The sequence below is a fragment of the Wolffia australiana genome, chromosome 15 (assembly GCF_029677425.1).
Source record: "Wolffia australiana isolate 7733 chromosome 15, ASM2967742v1".
In the NCBI taxonomy this organism is placed as follows: domain Eukaryota; kingdom Viridiplantae; phylum Streptophyta; class Magnoliopsida; order Alismatales; family Araceae; genus Wolffia; species Wolffia australiana.
This window is the reverse complement of record NC_135849.1, coordinates 10878931-10892019: the sequence shown is the minus strand read 5'-3', so window position 1 is coordinate 10892019 and position 13089 is coordinate 10878931. Positions and strand designations below refer to the sequence as shown.

Below are 13089 nucleotides of genomic sequence, written 5' to 3'. Positions count from 1 at the left end.
CGTCAACTAGATGACCATTGGTGAGAAGTGAGAAGGTTTCCAGAACCTCTGGTAAGGCTGCCGCCAAGAAGAACAAGATAGATGGGCTGCTGAAAGGCCGTGAAAGGGGAGCAGACCGCCGCCGGTGTGGCTAGAAGCAAAAACAAGTGCGCAGCCGAGGAGAAGGCTGCTGCTGTCCGGAGGAACTAGATAGGTTGCCAAAAAGCTGTGGACAGGAAGAAGGCTGCCGCTAGATGTTGACATGACAGTTGCTGGGAAGGCTGTCACTGCTGCAGGGAGGAAATAGAAGGCTGCCAAAGCTGCAGATGTGGAGAAAGTTGCTGCTAGTTCTCAAAAAAATCTCCTCCCAAGAAAGGTGCTTCAGGGCACCAAGAGTGACGACGATGCAAGGATGCAGCTCTGGGGGATGCTGCTGAAGTTGTGCCTCTGAGGATGTTACCACTGAGAGGGTGCCTCTGGTGTGGCACTGCTGATGTGCTTGCAGAGGTGGCGCCCCTGGCAACTGAGGATGTCACCACTGAGAGGGTGCCTCTGGTGTGGCACTGCTGATGTGCTTGCAGAGGTGGCGCCTCTGGCAACTGAGGATGTTACCACTGAGAGGGTGCCGCTGGTGTGGCACTGCTGATGTGCATGCAGAGGTGGCCCCTCTGGCATGTGTGAAATAGGTAAACATGCAGATTAGAGGAAGAGCCAACCAGTGAGGACATGTTCAAGACGAGTTTGGTAGGAAATTAGTCATTGGTGATAAAAGAGAGGATCAATTAAGTATTATGAATTATATATTTTTGATTAGATTATGGATCCCAATGCCTTATTTCACTGGCAATATAGTCATTTATGTCAAATGAGTTCATTTACATCCATGATATCCCAAGGAACACAAGCCCTCACTAGGGTTTTGATATTTATAGATTTCAATGGATTGGAAACTTGGGATGGCAATGTGCTTGTTATTTTCAATGTCAAAACCCTAGTGAGGGCTTGTGTTCCTTGGGATATCATTTTCAATGTGAAACTTGTAAAGTTCTAAGATTCTGTTACAAGCCTCCTGCGGACTTACCTCAGGAAACAGAATAAGCTAGATAGGGCATATGTGCGCTCAAAGTGCACATGACAAGGAGACATCAAGCAGGAGACCGACCCTATCTATAGATTTTCTTAAAAAGAATCTTCCATATCTTCTTTCGCCCCTCTCTTCTTTATTTGTAGATTTTCCGACACATGTGCCACCGTCACCTTGGGTGTGATCTGTTCCGGCTCTCTCCTCTTTGTGCATCTTCATTATGTTCTCAAAAGAGAATGTAGCGATACTGTCCCCCTAGACTTTTAACTTGTCCTCAGGTTTGAAGTTGAGGAAAGCTTTTCACAGACGGTCCCCTAGCTCCTAAGTATCTTCAGCTTCAGAAAGATTCTTCCATCTGATCAGTCTGTCCGTCCTGCTGAGGTAGATCTCGTGTTAAGGACAGCTTCCCAATAGACCTTCTGTTCACAGTCATTTGTAAGAATTGAAGGAAAGGGTTGAATCATAGAAAATTTTCCTAATGCTTCCTTGTGCGATGAGGCATGGAAAACATGATGGATATTGGTATGGCTTGGAAGGTCTCATTTGTAAGCCACAAGACCATAAAATATAAGGACTTGATATGTTCCAAAATATTTCAGGCTTAGCTTCTCAAAATGATGCTTTGCGACTGACTTCATGCGGTAGGGTTTTATTATCAGTGAATCCATGTCTCTGTCACAAAAAGCCTCATCATGATGGTACTTATCTGCCTGTGCTTTAATACATGATTGTGCTTTATTCTAGTGTAAATTAAGTGTCAGGTTGGACTACACAAACCCTAGATAGCCAATAGGGTGAGCAGAGAAACATCTTACTTCTCTAATGACGCCCGCCCACCCATATATGGGATGCTAATATGGGCTGTACAGTATTGGGCCTATTATAACAGGCCACCAAGTTAAAGAAGGAAAGTACACATAAGGGTAAATATGGAAAGTACAAATACGAGAAAAGAAAATAAGCGGAATAGGAAATAGAGTCTGCCGCTAACACCCCCCTCAAACTGGTAGGTAGATGCTTCTAACTCCCAGCTTGGACATATGCTGTTGAAAGGAATTTCCTTGCAACCTTTAGTGAGAAGATCTGCTACTTGTCGAGTTGTAGGCACATATAGCAATTGAATACTCCTCTGGAGATGATATTTACTGGACTCTCATAGTTTAAGATTTTAGATGGCATTCGATTAATTAGATGTACTGCTGTAAGTACTGCTTCTCCCCATAAATACCTGGGCACATTGTATGGATGGAGAAGTGTTCTGGCTGTATTAACCACATGTCCTATCTTTCTTTCTGCGACTCCATTCTGTTGTGGAGTATTAACACACGATGCCTCTTGTACAATTCCATTCACCTGAATCTATGAGGCCAGCTTCTCATTAAAAAAATCTTTAGCATTGTCAGAACGGAACTTTCTAACAGAATATTGAATTGATTTTTGACCCTGGCACAGAAATCTTGTATCACACTTGTCACTTCTGACTTGTGTTTAAGTAAGTGCACCCAAGACAACCTGGTACAATCATTTACCAGAATAAGGAACCATTGTGCACCAGTGAGGGAATTTGTGGGTGCTGGTCCCCACACATCTCCATGGACAAGTGCAACGGGAATTCTACTTCTTTCTCCATTCCCCCTTTAAGAGGCTCTCTTATGTTTTGCACATTGACATGATTCACAAGTTACTTCTGAAATATCCAGATTCTTTGCACATGAAGGAAATATTTGTTTCATCAACCTAAAAGATGGATGTCCCATACAAAAATGTAAAACTTTAGAGTCTTCTATTTGCTTATCATGGTTCTTCTCCGGAGATTGAGCATTCACCATCATTCCTGCCTTTGCTTCACCCGTCACGTAAATAAGGACATTCCTCTCCTTAAAGAGTGAAATCTTCAAGTTCCTTTCCTTATCATATGCAAAACAACCAGCACAATCAATAGTTAGTGAGCATTTGACATCTTGCACTAGACGCTGGGGAGACACTAATTGCGCCTTTAAATTAGGCACATGTAAAACGTTTTTGAGGACTCCCAGAGTTTCTAGATTTACGTCACCAATACCAATCACAGGAAAGACTTCACCTCCAGCAGTGAACACCTTTCTGCCCCCTTCATACGGGGTATAAGAGTGGAACTTTGATCGATATGGTGTCATATGATCAGTAGCTCCAGAGTCCAGAATCCAGTCCAAGGAAAGATTATCATTAGGGTTTATGTGCTCACCAGGCTGGCAGCTGGATTTTGCCATGGATGTAGACCCAAGTAGTGCCTTCAACTTCTCTAACTCTTCTCTGAGAATATTTACTTCTTCCTTGTCTTGCTTGAAATCAACGCAGGTACCAATTGATCCCCCTGAGCTGGAGTCACACATCTCCTTTTCTCCTATATGATCTTCCTGAGCAGAGACAGAGTGCGCCTGCGTCCTCGGTGGCCGACCATGTAGATCCTAACAATTCCCTTTCGTATGACCCTTTCGCTTGCAATAATGGCACACTACATTGTTCCGATAGCCTTTTCCTTGATGTGACTTCTCTTTGCGATGTGAATCATAGGTTCCTTGAGTGTTGGTTCGAACGGCACCACTCGAATTTTGCTCAGTCATATGCTTCTGCTCCTTCGACTTAACCATCAACCCTGCTCTGTTTTCCTCCTTAGAAGCTCCTGGGACTGCTTGCTGCAGGTGGTTGTCCTCCTCTAGCACGATATTAATTGCCTGTTCAAGATCAGGTACTCGCTCGTAATTGAGAATTTGACCCCTTAATGACTCATATTCAGCATTCAGTCCCATCAGAAATTTAAACATCCGATCACGAAGAGTATATTCCCACTCATCTGAATTCAGGATTGGCCTGGAGTAGTCTGTTACAATCCCCATAGAGATCTAACAACAATCAAGAAATGGACGAGAGAGAGAGAGGAGAATAGGAGAGGTGGAAGAGGTAAGAGAGAAGAAGAGAGGGCGATAGGTGGACAAACTATCAAGAACCTCAGAATCGGGAGTTCTTGCCCTCATGAAAGCCGGATACGGGTGATCATTCATCAAAAGTCCTTCTAATGACCTTACAAGGGGGTATTTATAACCCTACAATTTCAAGAATTGGTTATCTCATCAGGACTCTAACATAGTCCAGTTCCAACCAGATAGATTGCAATTCATTCACATACTCTGTTACTGTTCTGTCTCCTTGTTGGACGCTCCAGGCCTTCACAACTAGGTCATATGTCCTCCACAGGGTACTCCTTTTTGGAGCTGTTTTCCGAACATAATCCCTAATTTGTTTGGCAGTCTTCAAGAACGACAACTTTGGGAACACATATTTAGTCATACTCCCTAGCAAGAAGACGTGGTTGTTGGCATCATCCCACTTCCATGCTTTGTATGTTGGGTCGTCAGGATCAACTTCAGTGATCAAATGATCGTCCAGCTCCCTGCCAAAGTGTAAGCTCCACCATCTGCCCCCACTGATCAAAATTGCGGTCATTATACCGAAGTGGTTCGGCCATTGGTGGTATTACTGATAATGCTGAATAAGAGGTAATGCCACGGTCTCCCTCTGCACCATGTGATGAGTCCACTGTGCTGGAGGACGCTATTTTAGACTTATGCTGATGATCACTCAAGCACCCACTACAGGCAATTCTCCTCTCGATGGACTAGATAGTCCACCTGGCTTGAATAGACGGTCAACACAACCGTCACCCAATACAGCAACCAATGACTATCAAGTAACTGATCCTGACAGCGTCACACGACGATCAGTGACCGGTGCCGTTGACACCTTCACAAGATAACAGCTCCTGATCTTGACAGCGTCACACGATGCTTCACTCTTCTTTGGCTTCAAGACAACACGCTCCACACAGCGTCACGCGAGACCTTACGCTGCTTCAGCGCACGATGTTCCACGATGGTGCCACACGAAGATCCACTGGCTCCAACATTGCTCTGATACCATGTCGGGTTGGACTACACAAACCCTAGATAGCCAATAGGGTGAGCAGAGAAACATCTTACTTCTCTAATGACGCCCGCCCACCCATATATGGGATGCTAATATGGGCTGTACAGTATTGGGCCTATTATAACAGGCCATCCAGTTAAAGAAGGAAAGTACACATAAGGGTAAATATGGAAAGTACAAATACGAGAAAAGAAAAGAAACGGAATAGGAAATAGAGTCTGCCGCTAACATTAAGGGACTGTCGCTTTGAGTTTCTTTCTGTCAAGAGTTTGTCAATAGAGTCAAATGACACTGGCGGTGACCCATAGAGAACTAGTGATGGAGGATCTCATCCACATAAAGCTTTGAAAAGGGGCATCTTTATCCTGGAGTAATAAGAGGTGTTATAGTTATGTTGGGCCCAATGTAACCATTGATACCACTTCTTGGGATTTTCTGACATTCTAGCCCTTTTTGTGACATCTGACTGTCCATCTTTTCTGTGTGGTAGGAAGAGCTTTACTTCAAATGAGTACCCTTCAGTCAACGCAGCTCTTTTCAAAGTTGGCTAGTGATTATACTGCCACAATCAGATATAGAATCTGCTATCATATGTAATCGTACAATTTCCCTTGTGCGTATTTCTGCAATTGATTTGGTGGAGAAAGGGGGCTTTTACTGCAATCTGATGCACATACTTACTGAGTTGATCGACCATAACCAAGATAATATGAAATCCAACTGATACTAGTAGACCTTCAACAACAAAATCCATAGATTTCTTCTCACACTTGATTGGGGATTGGTAAGGGTTGTAATGATCCTGTGAGGGTTACTGTATTTTTTTGTGGGTGACATAATTGACACTGACTACCATATGATTCAATAGTCTTGCTCATTCTTTGCCAGAATAGTTGTGATTGATGTAGTGGAAAGTATGGCACAACCCCCCATGACTGCCTACTTTGGAATGATAAAATTCTTTTAATATGACTTAGCATATGTCAACCACATGCTACCGTTAATGGAGATTGTAAGAGGGGAAAATTTTGATAGAGAAAATAAAATTGTTCTTGCTTCTCATTCCTTAGGATTAATACATACAGATGCATAGACAAATAAAAACGACCGCCATGCCCCTTAACAGGAAGGTACAAAAAAACATCAAATATGGCGACAACCATATTTCCTCAATTTGTGTGCCCACGTGGGCACCACTTGCAGGTTGTAACCGAGATAAAACTGGCCGTTGTACTTCATCCCCTGCATATATGCTTCTGCTCGCAATAGTACTTAGCCCTTTTTTCTCTTGCTTCCCGATGGCCCAAGACGATGCTTCTGTTTCTGATATTTTTCTCTGTCTTTTCTATTGTTTTCTGTCTGCAACCTAGCTGAAGCTCTGACTCGTCATTCTAGCACTGAGTTTGCCTTGCTGGATAGAGTATTTGGGTAATGATGTTGGGCCATCAATCATGGGTCTTTTGATGGATGATAGCTTGCGATCTTGATTGACTTCTCATTCAACAGCCAGTTCATCCAGCCAATGGATAAGTGAAATGGAATGACAGTGTGCTTCTTCTGGTTCTGTTATCAATCTGGATAAGGTGCACAATGTTCTTCTCGCCAGTCTTGTATCTGATTTCAAAGTAAAACACCAACAACTTTGCCAACCATTTGTAGTTGCACAGTGGGATTTTTTTGGCCTAGAAGAAATGTTTTGCTAAATTGGCCTGTGTGATAAATTCTTTTGAAATATAAGGTAGTTTTGCAGCTTTATTCATACTGTTGGCGATAAATTGTATCACCTTTTCTAAGCCATCAGTTATGATTCTTGCAGAAGTACTGCTCCCATGGCTTGACTAGAGGGATCTGTTTCAACACTGACTAGTAATACGAAATTCGGTAACCTGAGGATTGGGGTGCAAGATAACGCCTGTTTAAGAGAATCAATTCCTTCCTAAGTATTGTCTGACCAATTAAATGAAAATTTCCTTAACAAGGTCGTCAAGAATTGAGCAACGGTCAGGTAGATCACCATTTGCGGTGATCTTCCCTTTTAATTAAAAAAAGGTAAAAAATGATTGAGCAATGACAGCGTAATTACTGAAAAAGCTGCGGTGATGTCCGGGTAGGGCCAAAAATCCCCTATGTTTCTTGATGATTGTGGGTGTCTTCCACTTCAGAATGGCTTCGATTTCAGTAGGGTTGATGGATAAGCTGCTATGCCATGCCCAAAACATTCGATATACTGATGACCAAACTGACTTTTTTGTGGGTTGACGTGAAGTTGATGTCTGGATGGCAGCTCAAATAAGAGGGCTAGGTGTTGCTCATGTTGTTGAGTGTCTGATATGCAACTCCCTCAGACCTACCTGGAAGAGAGGAAGAAAAGGCTTGTCTCATGAATGTCACTTCAAGCAATGCACGAGAAGAGTGGGCGGGAACTCCTGCTTACAAATAAAGGGAGAGAGAAAATCAGAGTATCAAAATTCTTGGAAGGTGGTTGCCATGGCTACCTTGGTTGAATTGTTAAAAAAAAAAAAGGCTACCTTGGTTGAAAGGGAGATACAACTGCTCAGAGGAAGGCATGATCAATCTGACTCATCTTTCCATCTCTATCCTCTCTCTAACCCTATCAATCTCCATTGATTGTTCACTCCTCACTGTTTCCTCTCCCGTTTCCCCACTGCTGTTTCTTATTTTCTTACTAAATCCTGAAATTGTTGGATTCTTTCTGATATCTTTGATATCTTCTCCGGGAACATATCATTGTCTTTGCTATAAATCATGATATCATCAGAAAGTACTAGCATAAATTGTTTGAGATATTGTCTGAAGATGGAATTGAAGGACTGGAATGTGGCTAGTGCCTTAAATAATCTGAATGGAATCACATTGTACTAAAACTCTCTCTTTGGCTCCCTCTTTCTCTCTCTATTATCAGCAGCATCTCTGAAGTCATCAACCCCACAAATGTTTCCAGTCCACGTACCCTTCAATGCTAACATCAAATCTAAGATTATCAATGTCGTATTTCGAATCAACACCAACAATGCCATCAACAAGGTTGGAGATTAACAAATGGTTGATGTGTGCTGAACCCTAACTGAGAGAACATGCTGAGAAATGTTATTTCTTGGATGGAAAGGTCGCCTGTTTAAGTCTTCCGGGCTGTTTTTCAGTTTATTGTTGCTTAATCAAAATACATGCTTTTTTATTTAGTTCAGCTTTTTAGAAAATTTATTTATTTTCATCTACCTTAAAATCCTGGAGAAGAATGTATATAGCTGATTGCCTTAAAATTTATTTATTTTTTGGCAGGCCTTTGGCAAGAAAAATGCAGGTTTACAATTGCCATTTGAAGAATTGCTTCAGGAAAAAGGTGTTGCAATGCTGGAGGTCATATCTGAAGACGTTTTACCTTTGAAAGATTGTCAATCAGGAGGAGAATATAATCCACCTGATGCTCACACTTTGTTGCATGTCACCGACCGTAGGAAAGTTCGTCAAAGAAATTTTGACTCACCATCGGTACGTCTTATCTGCTCCTTCATTTTCTGATGCTTTACTCTGGATACAATTATGAATGATTTGAAGAAAGAAGGATATTTTAATTATAATTATGTTATTTTTACTCTTTTTGTTTCTACAAATCAGATGATTTATTTATTTTTTAACCTTATACACAGAGAGAGGTGCTCCATGAAGATAGTGCGCCTGATGAGATGGATACAAAAATCTCGACTGGCTTGGAGGGTTGTGAGAATGGATCTATACAGGAAGATGAGTCTCACATTTATTCTGGCTGGAATTCTATTTCTGAAGGAAACGAGAATCTTTTGCCAGTGACCAAGTGCCCACCTTCAAGAGATTCAGATGTGGGTCTCATTGATGATGAACTCCAGGTGCTTTCTCTAAACCATGGTTAGTCATTCAGATGTGGGAATTGCTGTGTATACTTATTGCTTACATGAATTTATGTTATTCTTCATCACTTCTAATTATAAAGAATCTATTTGTTTTATTGGACTGAGCACCAAGAATGGTGTACCATGCCCCTCTCAACCTTGGAGTACAGTGCCATGTAAATAATCCCATGTATCCTCTAAGGACACATTGCTCGAGCAAATGGGCATTCGAAGAATAGATGGATCAGTCTTGTTTGTCTCTTGCACACGTAACATATTCCGCCGAGGCCTCAAGGAGCCACATCTTCTTAGCGGCCTGCATTACCCGTATCTGCCGAAGGAGCATCAAACGGAATAACCATATCTTTTAGGGGGATCTTTTGTTTCCATGTGGGAGGGTGATATGTCTTGCATATCGACAGACAACAAGAAAACTCAACTACGTACCCATGAATGGCTCCTTCTAGCTTCTGCTTGTGCTGCAGCAGCCGCGCTCTCCTGAAAGGATTCAAGGATGCTCCACCCGCACCCTCCAAAAGACGTTGCCCGTTGCGCATCCAGAATCCTGCAGAAACCTACTCCAGACCTCCTCCCATCTGTAAACCAGTACTCATGAATTCTCCTCTTTCAAACTCGGCCCGGCCCATGACTGGCCTGGCCCGATATCATATTATCCTCTTTCTCCTTTCGCGTCCTTCTCCGATACCCCATGGGAGGTAAAATCGTATCCCCATCGACTACCACCTTGTCCCCAAGGTGGAATTCAGGGAACTGGCGGCAAATGGTCGATATAGGTTCTCGAGATGGATCTTCCACTGGTAGCCCTTTCCACCTTATACAGACTGATGGGATGCCATTACGCTCGCGGGCCGCTAGCACATCTTGCGGCTCCATCTTCCACTCAAGGTCCTGGGATAATTCTGGCGGAAGGGTCTGAGCCTGTTCTGTCCCCCCCACCATCTTCCGTAGCTGGGAGACATGGAAGACCAGGTGAATAGACCATGTTGCTGGTAAATCCAGTCGATAAGCCAATTCACCGATGTGTTGCATGACCTTAAACGGCCCGAAGAACTTGGGACATAATTTCTCATTCATCCTGTTTGCTAGAGATTTCATGCGACAGGGTTGTAATCAGAGATAGACCTGGTCACCCACCTCAACTCTATATCCCGTCTGTGGTGATCCACCTTAACTTTCATGAACTGCTGAACGCGATGCAGATGTCCAGGGCCACAATCGGTGACGCCGGAGAGCCATATCATATTTGCTTCAGGGGAACACGTCCGTATACTACCTTGAATGGGGTGGTCCCCAAGGAGGAGTGGAAGCATGTGTTGTAGGAGAATTCAGCCCAAGGGAGCCACTTAGACCATTGTTTTGGGTCGTCCAAAGTGAAACATCGTAAGTACGTTGCCAAACAACGATTTACCTCTTCAGTTTGTGCGTCTGTTTGGGGATGATAGGAGGAGCTCATGTGTAAGACTGTACCTTGTTGTTGACATAATTCCTTCCAGAATGCACTGGTAAAGACTTTATTGCGGTCTGATACAATAGAAGAGGGTACACCATGTAACTTCACGACCTCCTTGATGAATTTCTCAGCGACACTTGAGGCAGTAAATGGGTGCTAAGGGGAATGAAATGTGCATGAAGACAAGAAGAAAGAACAATTCTTGATTCTCAAACAAAGAGATTACAAGGGGTTTTATAGGGAGCCCTAATGGACTAATAATAGAAAGGGCCCTTAATGGGCTAATAATAGAAAGGAGCTAATAATAGAAAGAAGAAAAGAAAAAGGAAAGGAGACAATAATGTCAACACTCCCCCTCAAGCTGGAGCGTGGATGTTTTCCACACCCAGCTTGGAACAGAGCTCCTCAAACCGAGGGGCATGAAGCCCTTTGGTGAAGATGTCTGCAAGCTGTTCAGCTGACGGAACATATGGCGTGCAGAAATTTCCCGACTCAAGCTTCTCTTTAATGAAATGTCGATCGATCTCAATGTGTTTTGTACGATCATGCTGGACGGGATCATGAGCAATGCTGATAGCCGATTTGTTGTCACAGAACAGCTGAACAGGGGAAGAAACCGGACACCTTAGTTCACGAAGCAGTTGGGTAATCCAAAGTGCTTCACAAAGACTGTTGTGGAAGGAAAGAGTAAGATAATGACATGCCCATAACTGAGTACATAGGTGGGTATGTATACCCTACGAGAGAGAAGGATAGATGGGCTAATGGGCTTATAGAATAGGGCCCATTAGCCCATAGTAGCTAGTCTCTCACTAACACCCCCCGCAAGCGAAGTATGGATATCTTCAGTGTATACTTTGACGGTCCGGTCAGTACTGCGAGGGAAGAGCAGGCCCTTGCCGGGGCAGCCCTTCAGGTACGCAAGAACCCGGTGGGCGGCCTGACGGTGAACCTCCCGGGGAGAATGCATAAACTGACTGAGCAAGTTGACGGCGAAGGCGATGTCAGGTCGAGTGTGCGTCAAGTAGAGGAGTTTCCCCACCAGTTGCTGATACCGGTGGGAGTTCGTCAGTGGTGAATCCATCCCTTTGCCCAACTTGACGTTGGGATCAATGGGAGTGCTCACCGGCGCACAATCGGTCATCCCAGTCAGTGCTAGTAAGTCGACGGTGTATTTCTGCTGTGAGACGAAGATCCCACGAGGAGAGTAGGCCACCTCGAGACCAAGGAAGTAGCGAAGAAGGCCGAGGGCCTTGATCTCAAACTCCTTAGCCAAGGCGGCGCTCAGGCGGACAGCTTCAGCAGCATCAGACCCCGTGATGAGGATGTCGTCGACGTACACGGCAAGAATGGAGATCCCGGTCGGGCTGTGACGGAAGAAGAGGGAGGCATCTCCATTACTCTGAGTGTACCCTTCGGTCTTCAGAACAGAGGAGAACCGCCCAAACCACATGCGCGGAGACTGCTTGAGTCCATAGAGAGACTTCCGCAGGCGACACACGTGACCGGGGGCGTCGAGAGAATAGCCCGGCGGCTGCTGCATGTACACCTCTTCCGTCAGATCGCCATGCAAGAAGGCATTCTTGACGTCGAACTGGCGGATGGTCCAGTGGAAATGGGCCGCAAGAGCCAAAAGAAGACGGACAGTCTCCATCTTCGCCACTGGTGAGAACGTCTCGAAGTAGTCTACGCCATAGGACTGAGTGAACCCCTGAGCCACAAGCCGAGACTTGAGGCGTTCGAGAGTCCCGTCCGCATGATGCTTCTTGGTGTGGATCCACTTGTAGTCCACAGCCCTCTTGCCAGGGGGAAGTGGACCGACGCCCCACGTGTGGTTCTTGAGGAGAGACTGCATCTCCTCATCCATCGCCGCTTTCCAAGAAGGAGAGGCGAGAGCATCGGCTAAGCGACGAGGAACGGGATCAGACTCGATGCGGGAAAGAAATAACCGGTAGGGAGGACTCAACCGGTCAAAGGAGATAAAATGAGAGAGAGGGTATAGGGAGGCCTTAGTGCACTGACGGACCCCTTTCCGTAGAGCAATAGGCCATCCCAACTGATCGTCACCATCGACAGAAGGAGTGGAAGCAAGGGGGAACTCCCCGGGAGGAGCAGGAGACGACACACCGGATGAGGAGTGTATGTCGGCGGTAGGAGGGGAAGATGAGTTGGATGGAGACGAGGGCTGGTCACGAACAGGTGACAAGGGCGACTCACCGGGAGGGGACGAGGATGGTGAACCGGAGACCAATGGGAGAGGAGGAGTTGCCAAGGGGGGAGGGGCAGGAACCGAAGACGAAGTGGAGGACACGTCCAAGGACCCCGCAGGGGGAACTGAGGAGGAGGAGGCAAGGGGAGAGAGATCATGGAGGGAGGAGTGTGGTGTGGTGGTGGTAGACTCCACGATCATACGGGGCCCCAAGGGGGGGGCCGAAGGAGCCTCATCCAGCGGAAGGCGTGATGAGGTAGAACAGTCCCCAAAGTAGGGTTCATGCTCGGCAAAGGTGACGTTTGCCGAGATGAAGAAACGCCGAGAGGGCGGATGGTAACACCGATACCCTTTTTGGAGGGAAGAGTAATCCACGAACACGCACCTGAGGGCGCGAGCATCAAGCTTTGTGCGTGTCGGAGAAGAGTCATGGACGTAGGCCGTGCAGCCGAAGATACGAGGCAAGAGCCCCGTCCTCAGGGAAGCGTCCGGGAAG

At 45.2% G+C, this 13089-nt stretch overlaps 1 protein-coding gene across 1 annotated transcript in view; it reads left to right on the top strand.

Annotated features, from left to right (window-relative positions):
* LOC144712719 (P-loop containing nucleoside triphosphate hydrolases superfamily protein) overlaps window positions 1-13089 on the top strand; it is a 37443-nt gene that overhangs the window by 6338 nt on the left and 18016 nt on the right. The window contains exons 15-16 of the mRNA XM_078586998.1: window positions 8327-8536; window positions 8695-8910. Of these exons, the coding sequence (XP_078443124.1) occupies window positions 8327-8536; window positions 8695-8910 (426 nt within the window). The remainder of the gene's footprint in view (window positions 1-8326; window positions 8537-8694; window positions 8911-13089) is intronic.